General features: G+C 37.3%; 1 protein-coding gene across 1 annotated transcript in view; it reads left to right on the top strand.

Moving 5' to 3' along the window:
* Positions 1–11306, top strand: part of LOC122796834 (cytochrome P450 2J5-like) — a 571510-nt gene extending 560204 nt beyond the window's left edge. Inside the window, exon 9 of the mRNA XM_044065577.1 lies at positions 10671–11306. Within this exon, the coding sequence (XP_043921512.1) occupies positions 10671–10855 (185 nt within the window). The 3' untranslated portion in view covers positions 10856–11306. The remainder of the gene's footprint in view (positions 1–10670) is intronic.
* Positions 11307–16956: the final 5650 nt, after the last annotated feature.

Consider the following 16956-nt stretch of genomic DNA (forward strand, 5'->3'; position numbering starts at 1 on the left):
AATATACATCAATAATTAATAAATATTAATAACCTGTATACAGTTATGAATCCTAAACCAAGGAATTAGATATCATCCTTCTCCCAGGTCTTAACCGTCTTAACTTCATTCTTCCCATACACAGTAAAACAAACACTTCAGCAGTCACGGACAAAAAGGTCCAACACAAGGAAATTCTTCCTGCACAAAGGATAGATATCAAATGTTAGCAAACAAAGTAAAAATAATAAAATAAGACCTTCCAACAAGAGACTGTATAAAAATTCTGACTTCAAGTATGCACACAATTAGTCAGCATCAGTCTACTAACATGGGACACTTCTCAATTCACTAGAAAAGTGTGATGATAAGAACTAACAGTTTCATTTATGTCAGAATTAAATCTGCAAAGGGAAAAATAAAAATAAGGCAAGAGAGGGTGAGATTAAGCTTTAAATTCTTGAGACTTCATCACAGACTGACAGATCCTCCTTCATTTAAATAAAAAGTATTTAAAGTAAAGCTACTAATGATGCATTACACAGTAAAAGGCTTTATAATTTCACTCCAAGGATAAATGCAGCCTACATGCTTGTCTACAACCAGTAAACTAAATTTTCATGGAATTTTATTCAAAAACTTTAGCAAAACAGGTTATTACTTAGAGTTACTCCCCTCCTAGAGGCTATTCTGTGTACAACTGACCGCTTGACCAGTTAATGGGAACGGAGGGTGATCTTGTGCTTTTAAAACCTGGACCAGTAAATAAATACAATTGATTTGGAACAGACTTTAGATATTTTAGACTTTTGATTTCAGAGCGTGTGTGTCTATGATCCTGATGGAGGCTGAGAACAGGATGCTTGGATTTTAAAAGCAGCCATAGAGCTCAATGTCATCAATTTAGAAACTTGGAAACTCACTATGGATCTTATTTAATTAATCAGTTAAGCAGATCATAAAAAGCTCTAGTGTCCTGAAAAGCAAATTTCTTAAGAAGGCTAGCATGAACCATGGAGATGTAAGATGTAAGGCAAAATTTAACTGTGTTCTACACCTTGTTGAAGGTTGGATGGATTATTTGACACCACTATTGTGAAGGAATGAAAAGTGAAAACCTGAAGTTGACTAACGGGTTTATTTTCTGTGAGAAAAGAGTTTCTCTCTTTTCTAAAAGAACTGTGTAAATATAAATGTGATAGAGTTATTCCAATCCACATAGCAAAAAAGAAGCCAAATCATTTAATTTGTTACCTTAACTTAGAACCTCAGTAAATGTCTTCAGTGGTTATTAAATCAGGTCACATCCAGTTTGTATTTACATATGTAAGGAGATCCAAGATGTATTTAAGTAGTTTGTTCTGAACACGTACAAAACTGGGTTAACTTTCATCTTGTGAACTGTCAAAAGTTTCAGTATTTGGAAGTTGAATTATTTCTTAATTTAAAATATGTTCAGCCAGTTTTATACAGGAAACTTCTAATACTTTAATTTGCATACTTAGTTTGACTACTCTTACTTTTGGTGAGCTTTGAAGACTGTATCAGTTATATTTAACACATGAAAGCTTTTGTCTTACTACTGAGAATGTTTCTGAAAGCTTAAAGATAGACATAAGAACTTATGCAAAGCAAAGTTTATGGAACGGGACTGTATTATTTCATCAAAACTCCAATACGACCCCCAATTTGTCACACACCTACCTCTCACTTCTATATTCGTCTGGCATGTCCGCAGTCAAAACGTCCTTTGGAATTCAAATTCCTGGTAGGCGCGCGAAAGATGAAGACATAGACTGACACAGAAGACAAAAACAGGTCGTAAACACATGTTGCGTCTGTGCGACTGGACGAGATGCAAAGGGCGTTCTTAAAGAGGAATGCCCTAAAAAAAACAAAAAAACAAAAAGAAGTTTTTTCTTTTTTTTTTTAATTAAAATAAAATTAATTTCTCAGCCAGCCAATTCCAGGGGGGATGCAAGTGCACCCCCTTGCACCTGCCTGCGGGCACCCTTGTTTGTAAGGTTTGCACTTGTGGGACTTTGACCATATAATTGGCAGCCTTGCAGTCAAATACTAGCCCTGAAGATGACAATTTTTCTTGCAATAAAATGAAGAGTAGGCCAAAAAAAATAATGCTCAAATATTTTTCCAAATGTTTTCTGTGTGTTTGCTCATATTAATTATTGATGGCAGCTTGAACTATTTTTTAAAAATGTGTAGGTTTTAGAAAACATATCAGCTGTTTACTACATTATCTATGATTCCAGAGTGGATGTATTTATTCTATAAGTAATGCAGGCCAGCAATGAATAACCCTGCACTTTATAATGTCCATGTCAGTTCTAATCATTTACTATTCTAGTTGATAATACTTTTCCACACTTGGTACACCCTTATCAAATTCTTGACGTAAGTACATTTTGGTCAGAATTCTGGTCAGTCTGTTCAAGCAGGTGATTGTTCTTCCCATTAAATCCCCTTTGATTTCTTACTGAAAAATTACAAACGTATATAGATGCTACAGCTGTCCAAGTATGAGTCTTATATCTATGCCTATATTAGTTACTGTGTGGGAAATACAGCTGTACTTCTTTTACCCAGAGTCAGTGTATGAAAATCTGAGATAGTTCTTAACAGAACAGAATAAATGTGCTTAACTCTTGTTATTTGTTTGCAATAAATTTCCACTACACAAATTCATGTGGTTCTTAGAAAGCATAGCCATAACATTTTTTTGGATTATAAGACTTTGTAACAAAATTAAATTGTTGTCTTATTATTAGTCTTGCACTACATTCTTACTTGCTATTGGCATTATCACCCTTTTTCCCCATTTTTGTACATGGTGTCTGGGTGTCATGTCAACAGTGACTATCACCTAATGTTCATAGCTGCAGGTGGCTAGCCCAGCTTTGACCATTCTTCTGCATTACACACGTGCACACACACACACACACACACACACACACACACACACACACACACACACACACACACACACACACATGCAGATGCATTCATATATATGGCCCAGTTTACAGTGTCAGCTCCATCTACTGTATATATTTGTGGTGTAGAAGGAAACTGGAGCACCACAGGAAAGTCACATGAACTCAGGGAAACACGCAGACCAAGCACGGAAGCTCTCTTCCCAAGCCGATAATCAAACCAGAGAACATTTGCTACCCATTGCACCATTAATTTCAGCAAATAATTTGTGGTTTGTTACTATTTCATTTCAACCTATGTGTGCTACTGTAAAACTTTGTAATATTTGATCCAGTATGTTGTTGTAAGGATTTGTAATACTCGTTCCCATGTAGGGCCTGGTGTGGTGCCTGGTCTAAAAATGGCCCTTGGACAGTTCACTTCACTGATTAACAAACAAAACAACAAACCAACCAAACAAATGAATAAATAAATAAGATCCTGACTGAGCCACTTTGGTTGAGTCTTTAGGGAAAGACGGTGTACACAAACTTCAGTGAGGGAATCTTAGGCCACCTTTGATAAAACACTGTCAGAGTCTTAGTTTTTCTATTATTTTATATAACAGGGACTATCAAAAGATTCATAAACATGGTGTGTAATTACATAGATCTGGTACCACATAATAGTCACATAACAGAGCCCTACACAGTTTACAGTATTCTTTACAAGTCTACATACTATATGTATACTGTACTACATATGTGCTGGATGCCATATATGGTGTAGATATATATATATATATATATATATATATATATATATATATATATATATATATATATATATATATATATAGATATGGCAGTCAGCACCAGTGTCCCTGATACACAAATGTGTGAAATGCAGCATATGCTGTGGAGTGTAGTCAGGTGTTTATGGTTGTGATATCATTGACAAACAAAGTAAAAAGCATAAACCGCACCCCCAGTGCTTCATGCACACTGATGCTCTGCTGATACAAACACTGCTGAGCAATGACATCAGTCTTCAATCATCTTACATCATTTACAATCCCCTTACATCACATCACATGTAATTTATAATCACATAAACTGTGTTTTGGAACATCTATTTATTCCAGGCTTAGCAACAAAGTATTGTAACAAAACAGTGTGGCCACCCATACAGTTACAAAAATAGTTGTCCACTAGTAGGAACTTCAGCATCTCCAAATCCATTAATTGCATTTGTAATTTACAAATGGTACTCAATCCACTGCTATGGCAAAAGAGGATATGAATGTTACAAATTACCCTCTGCCATGACAGCATGTCAGGGAAATCCATAACGATCCACCATCTATCTTAATTTAGTATTGCTGTTTACAGTGACATACTGGCAGCACATAATATAGCACTGTGTACATCTGCTGCTGCTTGTCACATGCAGCAGCTGAGATAGTCGGAGGCACATGACATTGGCCTATGCCAAACACTACCTCTGCAAACACAGGTTGAGAAATGTCATTCCGTAAGGGGGATGTGGAGAGGACCTGGACCAATATGGCACAAAAATATTCTAGTAATATAGCTTATGCATGAATATAACTAAAATAATGGATAAATGATTGAAAAAGATAAATCACAGACCTGTGGATCACATGTGAAAGGCAGATTATGCCATAGATAGCCAAAGACTAGGTGCAAAGGATTACCATATAAAATGCAAGATAACAATGTAATTACTGAGAACAGAAAACACAGAATGAAAGTGCAAAGCCACAAGGTGTTGTATTACCCATGTGGCAATATGGCAAAGCTGATGTCTAGTGTCATCCCATTCTGTATATGGGACACCTGCATTTGTGGTATATTTGCACTAGCACATGGGGGTCTATGCGCATTAGCATGTGAGGTCTATGTGCACTAGTATGTGGAGAATATGTGTACAAGCATGTGGGGTATAATGTGCACTAATATTTGTGCTATATGTACATGTGGGGCCTGTTCGCACTGGATTGTGGGTGTCTAAGCTGCTCTGGTGGTATAGAGGCATAAAACTCTAACTATAACCCAGATGATCTGGGTTTGATTATTGGCCCAGCTGACTGATAAAGCAGCAGGAGATGGATGGGTGTGCCTATCCTAGGGAGGGTGGGCAGTTACATTGGCTTTTCCTGCAGCAATCCCTGATGGAGGCTGGGCATGTTACATGAGCAGATGTGGCTCAAGGAAGAGTAAGAGTGGTGGGCATGAGTGAGCTGCCACTAAGGTGGGGTGATATGCGGCATGCTATCTTTATTTGCCCATTTCTAAAGCATTACAAGGTTAAGTGCTGGGAAGAAAGGAGTGGTGGGTATGGCATAACTGTAAAAATCCCTTACATAACGGTGACTGCAAAGAGACCCAGGATGTTCTCAGGTTCCATGACTGGCCACAGCTGATCATCAAAAATCCAAGGAGGTCAGTAGCAGCTGGCAGACCCAAAGTGGATATGGTGCACTGGGAATCAAGGCCATGGAATGATTCTAGAGACATAAAAAAAACTTTTGTGGGGTCTAAATGCACTAGCATTGTCATTTTTTCTGTTGAATGAGTAGCAGAAGAAACAAAAGAAAGCTGGTCCAGGCTAGTATCAAAGAGTTTAATCAACAAGTAAAGTACTTTCATTTCATAATGTTAGGAACTTTTTCAGAAGTGAAAGTTACATCTGGCAGTGTGTAGCAGAACTTGGTCAGACTCAGCAGAATCTGATTTCTGGTAGTAAGAGTGGAGCTGAGATAACTGGTCACTTTGTGTCAGTAGCTGCAGAAAAATATACAGGGCCATAGTGCAGTGGAGTAAATGGAAGCAACAAAAATATGTGCAATACTTTCTTGCAACCACTATGTGTGAGTTCCATATGTGGGCAACAGAGCAATAGCTAGGGTTGGGAAAAGGGGGCAACTGCCGCAGGTGCAACCAGTTAGGACATGGAATTGTAAGGTGCCAAGTGTGTACCAAGGTACCAGTATGGGCTAATAAAGCATAAACAAATGTCAATACTGCATTTGTAATTATGGTTAATGTTTTCATCATGGGGAAGTAGCTGTAGCAAACTGCTATTTATGCTTGCACCAAGCAGTTTGCTACAGTTACAAAGCATAGAAGATTTTTTTTTCCCTTCTCAATTGTGAGTTGAGGGTGTACTGGCAATCTATGAAATTATCAAGGATACACCAGATGCACCAGATATCCTAGGTATGGTTCTAGAGGGTAGTGTCTCTGGGGAAATTAAAGTTTATGAATCATGTCATAGTTAGATCCATATACCATGCACAGTTTGCAAAACCCTTTTAAACCACTATGCACAATGATAATGAATATAATGGTAACTTATCTGGTTTTATTATTAAATACATTCTGAAAGTCAGAAACAAAATCCAAAACATGCCTTCTGCTATGGGCAGCAAATGTAATAAGAGATTTCAGTGAGTGCAGTTTGATATCATTGATGTAAAGGCTTCTGTTTCCCTGTTTACTTATCTGTCCAGGTATCTAATTATGGTATTTTCTATTTTAAACTAGTATGGTTTTAACTTTCATTAATTCTTCAGTTATGTGAAAGAGCATTTCAGAAAAAAAAACCTCCAACATTGTCTGACAGAAAAAGTTGCAAGACAATATGAAAGTAAACATTTCAATAGCTTCTTTTATGTTCTTCTTTAGGAGTTTGTAATTTTAATATATTCTTCATGAAACTGATAATTTGTAACCCACAGCAGAAGCATAAATGTGATTCTTAAAACTTTTGCCTACTTAAATTATTCAAAAGCTTTATTTTTTGGTTGCTTTAGTTGTCGATACATGTTGTGAGAGTTGGCAACCAGCATGATAATTTATATGGTTTCTTGAAGTATGCGGTTGTTTTATTTAATGCCACTATGAGTGGACAAAAGCTACTGCACCAAACAGCATTCACAGCAAATAAATAAATTTAAAAAATATGCTGAAAAATAAATTAAGTCCAGTTACCAAGTTTTTTGTTGCCTAGCTACTGTTTAAATCTCAGGATTTCTGTAATTATTTTGCCATGTTTTACCCGATTAATATTGTTTTGAGATGCATTTTAAATAAAGTTAAAAGAGCTAATCACATAACCACACTACAAGCACCTCTCACACAAGTAGCAAGACATTTTGGATGCAGTTTTTTCAGGACTTGCCTTTGCTTTTATGTAAGGAATGAATATAAATAATATGTTCTTCAGACCTGATAAACTGTAGTCTGAACTTCAGAAACATACATGGCCAAAACTTATACTATCATATATGGGTTAATCTACAAAATTTGTTGAAAAGAGATTGACAATGATATCATATAAATCAAATTTCAACCTCTCTACGTGTTATATATATGGAATAATCAAATACTAGGCAACTTAATGATATTCTGTGGATGTCTTTGTATATAGTTTTAGTAATTTCACTTTATTTGTTAAACATTGTTATGTGAATGCTTATGTGAACACTTTTTGAATTGTAAATATCTTTATGTTAAAAGAACATGTAATTGTTTATATTTACTTCTTTAAAACCAATAAAATTGTTTAAAAAAAAAAAGAAACATACATGGCGAAAGTCATAAAGGTTAGTGAGAGTTGTATACGATGTGTGCATGTGTACCATGTGGTAAGCTTACAGAATTGATAGGCAGCACTACAGCAGTGCTTTTGCATGCAGATATGAAGATGTGCAGTGTTGTGGTGTGGCCTGTCTACATGGCCATAATACATAATAATAGAGCAGTACAGGAGACAGACAGATGCTAATTATCCATGTGCTGTCCCCAAAACTTCCTGCAGTAAGGCATCTATGCAGCCGAGCTACCACAGATGCTCCTGACCATCATGACCAAAAGGCCTGGTCATCCATTGAAGAAGAGGTAATTACTGCAGAGTTTAGTTGTAAGGTAGTGTTAGTAGGCATGTGTGGTTTGTGCATGTCAGGGGCTGTTTGTGTGAGCATATGTGTGAATGTGTATCTGCCTGGGAGGTAGCAGTAGGGGGTTAATGAAGGTGTAGATAGGTGCTTAGGAATGAATGTTAGAGTGTGCCCATGAGTTCAATCAGGTGGGGAGAGGTGAGAGTGTGTTGGTGTGAGTGTGTGTATCGAATAATGTGTGAAGGTGTGTGTGTGTGGGGGGGGGGGGGCGGTGTGGCATCTGTAATACTTCCAGACATCCCTACCCTAATGAGCAAAACCTGCAACATTGGATGGAAGGAAGCACTAGCCACAAGGGATACCTCACAACACCTTGATAAATGGATGGGAGATTGAAAATTCAGCACGAGTCTGGTCCTGATGTTTCTGATAGAAGCAGATAGTAATGCCCAAGTTAGCATACCCTCCCAACATAACCCCTAGAAACTTCCTAACTAACATAATCACTCCTATTAAATGCCCATGATACAATGGGACACAAATAGGTTGGATTGCATGGCTAGACTTATAAAGGGCTAGTATGTAACAAGGAACTTTGACCACTCTTGCATGAATGGCACTCAAAAACTGCGTACAAAAACAAACTGAACTACTAAAAAGAAAAACTGTCATGAATGCTCCGGTAAAGCCTCAAAGTATTATTACTTTCTAATCTACTATGCAATTTCATTTAAGTCCCTTGTTAAACTTCTTCAGATAAAAACAGTTCTCTCATACCATTTCATTTAAAACACATAATTGAAGAACACATTTCAAAAACACCTATCACAGTGTTGCAATGATTAAAAGTATAATTAACATTTGTCCACCCATAACCAGCAGCAATTAATGGGCAGATACATGAATCCTCACTTCTGGCTAAAAAGGAAAGTCATATCTAAAAAATCGTAAATAAAGAAGCCTAGTTAAATGTTTTAACAACAATACAAGTACAGATACAACAGGCAACTTGATCACATACTTACAATACATTGTAACACAACCATTTAACACATAAAACATTAAAATGTGTTGATCTTCTGGTTAGATGCATCAAAAATATATCAAAAAACAGTTTGAATCAATACACAAAATCTCAGAGCATGTCACTGTAAAGCGTACCATGATAACAGACTGGCAGTCAACAACAGTCGCTTACTGTCAGAAGTATAGAGTTTCTTTTTGTTGGTAATTTACTCATGCAGTCACCCTTGCTCTTACATAAATAAGTTAAGGCTTCTTTGCAAGGGGAAACAATTCAAACCAAGGCCTTTAAATATTAAGAAACCCTGATGGTTTACATTCTCGGATCCATCAAAGCAAGTCTCCACTCCGTACCCTGATATGTCATCTAATGGACATGCTGTACTGGCGACTGGTGTGTGTGTGTGTGTGTGTGTGTGTGTGTGTGTGTGTGTGCGTGTGTGTGTATGTGTGTGTGTGTGTGTGCGCGCGTGCACGCATGTGTGTGTGTGTGAACGCGTGTGTGTGTGTGTGAACGCGCGTGTGTGTGTGTGTGTGTGTGTGTGTGTGTGCGTGCATGTGTGTGCACGTGACAGTGCCTGTGTGTCTGTGTGACTTGTGCTTTAGGTTGATTTTGGGGATATTAATGTATGTTAGTCTCATATTTATAAGCAGTGTAAAATGTTTCTTCTTGGCATCCTATTTGTTGGGTTGTTTTGTTTGTGGTATGACTGAAAGCAACACTATGGTTAAAATAAATATATTTGGATAGTAAACATAGCAATTTGTATTATAACAGCAATCTTTTGAAAACAGGCGTGATGGAGCAGACTTCACTTATGTGGAGGTGCAGAAAGACCAGTCACCCTGCAGAAATGTTTTCATGTTCAGAATATTTTTAACCTAATGTATGATACTCAAACAGGGCCAGTGAGAGGATATGGCCAGCAAATGTGATGTTGATAAATACCTCATCAGTAACTCAGGAAAAGTGCATGTAATATTTTTTGTGAGATTCTGGGGCATTATGAATTTTTTTTAGCTCTGTAGAATATGCATTCTGCATCTTAGGGCATGCAATATTTCTTTTCTCTGTATAACGGTATATATCAAAGCACAGTTAATCTACTCCGTCAACTTGTTGAAGTCTGCTGTTGTCAAGTGGTTTAGAGTTTAAGATATAATAATGAGACAGTGAAGATAAACAAATGGGTACAGTATTACCCAACAAATAATACAGAGTCACCAACAAAGATAGCGAAAGAATGCAAGCAGGCAAACACATTACTCGTGTATTCATTTATTCATTCATTTTTTTCTTTCTTTTGTATTTCTTTATTTCTTTCTTTCCTTCTATTCAGTCACTTAATTACTAGGCACAAATGCATCTTTCTGAGTTACTCAGACTGGGAGTTGATTCTGAATGAAAAAAAGAGAGTCATAATTTGCAGTTTGTCAGCAGCTCATAGTCTAAACCATTTTGGCATAAACTCAGATTCTATAGCTGGAAAAACACAAAGATACCAGCACAAACATAATTAAAGAGCCAGATATAGACACTGTTTCATAACACATATTTATAAGATACAACAGCAGATGTAGGCGCAATCACAGAGGTAGAGAGAGAGAGAGAGAGAGATATACAGTTATAGACAAGTGTACAAAAACATATACATATAATGCAGCAAGCAGGTGTAGACATTGCCAAAGAGAACATAAAACAAATATTGGGACAGATGAAGATGTGTATATAAACATAGAATTGTAACGCCAATTCCTCCTGCCTAGGGCACAAATGGTCTGACGCATGTATATTTTGTCATTTCTCCTGCAGGACCACGAATATGCATGGGTGAGAATCTTGCTCGAATGATGATGTTCCTATTCTTCACATCTATAATACAACAATTTGAAATTGTGTGGCCTACAAAGAATAAATCTCCAGAACTTACTCCAAGATTTGGGATAACACAGTGTCCTGTTCCTTTTAATGTATTACTCAAACACAGAAGATGTTGAGACAGTTCTGCATTTCATATATTGAGATGGTCATTGTGTCATATTTTTAAATGGAATTGTATCTTTTTACTGAGCCACTCATAAGTAAAGAAAGCTGTTTATATTTCAGTTGGTGGAACATCGTAGTGTACATTACATGAAGTAATACTTAAAACTTTGTTAAGGTTGACAAATGTGATAAGTTTTAAGATGTAAATATAACTCATTTTAACTCATCATGTGGAATACTAAACTGTCCTGTAGCATTTAAACTTTAAAGAGTAGGATATTTTATTAAAGTAATTTAAATGATAAAGTAGTTTAAAATATTATCAAATAAAAAAAAAGAAAATGTATAAAAAGTTCACAAAAGAAATCAATAATGCCAGATGATGGGGTCCTGTGTGCCTGAAACCTCAAGTAATTGCAAAATCTATGCTGGTCTGATTAAAGATATCACATATAAAAGGTATCACATCATCTCTTTGTTCCAGTTTGCTGGGTCAACAGAAATCTAGTGTTGCATATTAAATTACCCTACTTACTTATTTAGTTAGTTACTATTTGCTAACTGGGAAGGTGGGCTGGTCTGATGACTCTTTCACAACCTGGGCTAAGTCAGACAGCAGAGATTGAATATAAAGCATTGTAACATATACATAGGAGAATAAAATGTTATCCAATTCAACAGAGTAAAACAAAATCACAAAGACGATTATATACTTTTAAAAATGCTAAGCAGTGCATACCTCTCAACTGTCTAGATTTTTACAAAAAGTCCAGATTTTCAGTCTGTTCCTCATAAAATTTTGGCTTTCTAGCAAATCACTTTGAAATCATTGTGGACTGCAGTAAGAAGATAATAACAGACTTTTCAGTTTCAGACTTCATACCCTTCAGAAAATTCATGCAAATGCAAAACCTGTTCTATGAACTGTTGAAGTTTGTACAAGCAATATTTAAAAACTGTCCCTATTTTGGGGTCTTTCTCACCAAATTATTTATTGCTTTGTCCACATTTGTCAGAAGATGAGAGGTATGATAATATGATCGTCTAAGTATAATTTATATAATGTCATATTATATATATATATATATATATATATATATATATATATATATATATATATATATATGTGTGTGTGTGTGTGTGTATAAAAATAAGGTAGAGATTGTATGAATAGATGGACCCATGTGGCAATAGTTGAATATAAGGTTCTAAACTATTAACCCTAAAGCGTTTGCATATGATTCCTTCAAACTGATGATTTCTCAATCAGGGAAATTCAGTAAAGCCTACATGATTTTTTTCCATGTACGCATTGCACCGTGATATGCACATGAGTGCAAACATATTTAGATTCTGAAACTTGCTTAGCAGTGTGCAAGCATGCGCAAATATGGAAACTTCCATGCAATGCAAATTTCTGCTTAAGCAGGTGAATCTTATGCAAATCAGTCAGCTGGAGTGATCCAGCAAGCTGAAATGCATTTGTGTCCATGTTCAAAGTGTACATGGAAATTTTCCCTGTACAGGAGTCTACATGGACAGAAGAGGATGTAAAATTCCATATATGGTTAGATCACATACATAAATACACAATACATACATTGTGGATGCCTGAAAAAGGAAGGGAATATGTAAAATTAATAATATAAATATATAATTGTAAAATAACATTTATAATGTATTTTAGACAAATGTACTGTAGGACCTTGTGTTGGGGCTGAACAATAGTGCATTTGTGTGCTGTTACTCAGCTTACATGGCTAAGAACCATATAGTTTCCAGGCTGTCAGCATGAGTATTTATGCAAATGACGTGCATTTGTTGAATCACTGAAAGGAGCAACTGTATCCGAATATCCACTTTGTATAGACTCTTTGTTATATTTCCATTTGATATGGATGACATCGGGGTTGGGGGTCATATAACTTTCCGGACATTTGATGCTCAGTGAGTGTGTTTGTGTAGCACGCCACTTGCTGGAAATGATTTGGGCATAGCATAGTGTCTTCACACGAGCAGATCACCTACGTCACAGTCATGGGTTCCCTATTAGATGAACAAATGCTTAAAATGTTGAATGCAGCATGCTCGACATCTTTTAAGTGAACGTTCATCTAAGCAAAACCGGAGAATGTTGAGAAAAGGCGTTTGAAAATGTTACAGTTGGCCAGCCATGAGGAAGCCAATGGCTGACATCAGAGCGGTCACCCTGTCTTGCTGTTCTTACAGTCCTCTACTGTGGTGCAGTCTCAATGTTCACCCTGTCTAATGTTCTGACAGTCCTCCATAGTGGTGCGATCTTGGAGTTGGTATATTTAAGTTGGGGGAGTGTTTTTCAATTTGTTTTTTGGGGGGGGTTGTAATGGTGTACAGTATGTTGTAGCTGTCAGCTGTTGGTTTCTTGACAGCTGCCCAACTATAACTTTTCGAAACTCCTTGTTTCATTATTCTGGGGTTTCAGTTAGATGAATGTTCACTTAAAAACTGTCAAGCATGACATACTCGACATTTTAAGTGTTCATTCATCTAATATAGACCCACAGTCATGATGTAGCCAGCTATGAAAAAAAATGGGTACATTCAATGAATAATATGTAGCTTTGTATAAGCTATGCTGCATGATGCTGTGCTTAGTGGCATAGTGTCACATCATGCAATAAAATAGGGCATTTAAATTATGCCAATTATATCTTAGCCAGGTGAACTGCATCATAATAAGCCAATCCCACTTGGTGTACCTACACCGTAACAGTATAAAGTATGCATATGCTACATTCTGATTTTCCCTCAGTACTCTGAACCACTGGAGTAGAGTCTTGGAAATTTTAACTGAGATAATGGTAGGGGCTGCCACAGCTATTCTATATCTGTATGTGTTAGATGCTGAAGTCATTGCTACTGGTGCTACTGATAATAAGCCTAGACAGAGGAGGAGAAGAGTGTTCAGGCTCAAGATAATGTTCCAGGAACTACATGAGCTGGAGATTTTAGAGCAGTACAGGGTGGACAGGGACATATTACAATAAATCGGTAAACTCTGCCACCCTCAACTCAGTCAGAACTAACAGAAAGGAACCCATCTCAGTGGAAAATAAGGTATGTGTAGCCCATAGGATACTAGCTACAGGTACTTTTTAAAGACCAACTGGGGAAATGATGGGGGTGCCACAGGCATCTGAATCCAGGATACTCACCAATTCCTGGATGCTATGTTTACACATGCCAGTGAGCACATATATTTCCCCCCTTTCCCCTGAGTTGAGGGCAATATGCAGCACCTTTACTATGTAGCACACTACCCTGAAGTACTGGGTGCCATAGATTGCACTCATGTACACATCAAGGCACCACCTGGTGATCAAGGTACAGTTTAAGTTAACCACAAGGGATACCAGTTCATCAACTGCCACGTCACGTGCAATGTCCAGGGTAGAATCATGAATGCATCTGATGGCAATCCTGGCAGTTATCATGACTCCCATATCTGGCACACATCACAGCTGTACTGGATTTTTTGCTGGGGGAACATCCCACAGGACCATTTACTGGGGGATGCTGGCTACACTCTGGAACCATGGATGATGACACACGTCAGAAATGAACACAAACCACCAATGAAGAATGCCATAATAAGGCACACACAAAAACTAGGAATATCATAGAACATGTACTTGGGCTTCTGAAGACACAACTCCAGTGCCTCAATATTTCTGGTGGAGCCTTGCAGTATACTCCAGCCACATGTGCACAGATATTCACAGTATGTGCTACACTACACAATCTGATCCTGTGGAAAGAGCTGCGGCAAGATAGCAAAGGGAAGGGATACACAGCCCTCCACCGGTACCTACATCACCAAAGCCACAGTCACAGGAGGACTCAGAAGAAGAACCCCCTGCTGCTATCCCTGTAGGCATGCTCACTACACCCTGGCTTTGGTTAAGAGACAATGCATAACATATTTACTGACAACCTAGGGACTTAGGGACTAACACCGTCCTCCTAATCACATGCATATATTAAAACTGATGCCAGTCAATTCACACATCCTGCACCTATCCATGTATTGACTGTGTAGTGCCTGCATCAAACAGAGTCAGCCCTGAACTACAGTTGTGTCAACTGCAGCATTTGCAAGGTAAGTCCGTAACCTCCACAGTAGTCTAGTGGATTGTTATGATATGTCATTGCAGCTATGGAGCTGTTACATTATGCAAGTAATTAAAGTGGGCTGTTTGGACAGAAATGACATCCACATGGGAATGCAGATACCTATTCCACTATCATATCTCTATTTGTAATCAGTAGGCCTCATGCATTGAATATTCATGCATTCTTACTGCAACAGATTATTTGTACACCATTCAAGGGTGATGTTAGAAACTGAGGTTAATTGATAGTCAGACTGTGTGCATCCTAGAAGTACACAGGTTTTATTCCCCACAGTGGTGTTCCCTTGTAACTGCCATAACAGCAACTCATCTATGCAATGTGAGCATTTCACACAGTTAGGATTCCACACAGTCTCAGGACAGTAATATAGAATTTGATCTTACATTGTATGTGTTAGGTAACTGAGGAATAGCAATGTGCATATTTATGCAGGTGGTTGTGTGATGAATCATCCATTTTCTGTCAAGCAGGTCAGTGGCTCAAAAAGCTAAGGCAGGTAGCTTGTGTGATGGTGTTCAGGGTTCTAATACAGAGATATCCAGATATTTTGGATGCAAAGTAGTAACAAGTTATGTTTTACAGACTATTACTCTGTTCTACCCTACTATTAATCTCTTTCACATATTAATTACACATTTGCCCACTGCACCTCATATCTAAGACCTATTTAAAAATTCTTAGCTAATTTGTGTGAAGTACTGCAGTACAGAAACAGGTGCAGAGGTCACATAGTGTAACAAACATAATCCTGGCCTGGAGTACATCTAGGTATGGGCTGGAGTGAGTTTATGGAACAGTAAGTCTCTGATGTAAGCAATGTACCTCCCATTTGCACACTTCTTAGCAATGTGCAAACAATCCAAAAATGAAACTATAAATGCATCTCTGTCTCTCTCTCTCTCTCTCTGTATATATATATATATATATATATATATATATATAAAGAGAGATACACATGCATATCATACACACACATCTATATATATATATATATATATATATATATATATATATATATATATATATATATATTTATATATATATATATATATATATATATATATTTATATATATATATATATATATATATATATATATATATATATGTGTATATATATATATATATAAATATATGCTCTAGAGAGAAAAGGAATGAAATTCAGCAGGGCTAAGACAGAATATATGTGTGTGAATGAGAGGGAGGATAGAGGAATGGTGAGGATGCAAGGAGTAGAGGTGGCGAAGGTGGATGAGTTTAAATACTTGGGGTCAATAGTTCAGAATAACAGTGAGTGTGTAAGAGAGGTGAAGAAGAGAGTACAGGCAGGATGGAGTGGGTGGAGAAGAGTGTCAGGAGTGATGTGTGACAGACGAGTACCTGTAAGAGTGAAAAGGAGGTCTACAAGAGGGTAGTGAGACCAGCTATATTATATGGGTTGGATACAGTGGCATTGAGAAAAAGGCAGGAGTTTGAGCTGGATGTGGCAGAATTAAAGATGTTAAGATTTGCATTGGGTGTGACGAGGGTGGACAGGATTAGGAATAAGTATATTAGAGGGTCAGCCCAAGTTGGAAGGCTTGGAGACAAAGCCAGAGAGGCACGATTACATTGGTTTGGACATGTGCTGAGGAGGGATGCTGAGTATATTGGGAAAAAGATGCTAAGGATGAAGCTACCAGGTAACAGGAAAAGAGGAAGGCCTAAGATAAGGTTTATGGATGTGGTGACAGAGGACATGCAGGTGGTTGGTGTGACAGAGCAAGATGCAGTGGACGGGAAGAAATGGAAACAGGTGATCTGCTGTGGCGACCCCTAATGGGAACAACCAAAAGAAGATGATGATGATATATATATATATATATATATATATATATATATATATATATATATATATATATACCGTGGGGCATTTGCAAGCCTAGCTCTGGAGATGTGGCT

Source organism: Protopterus annectens, chromosome 3.part0 (genome assembly GCF_019279795.1).
Source record: "Protopterus annectens isolate FY-2018-M chromosome 3.part0, PAN1.0, whole genome shotgun sequence".
Lineage (NCBI taxonomy): Eukaryota > Metazoa > Chordata > Ceratodontiformes > Protopteridae > Protopterus > Protopterus annectens.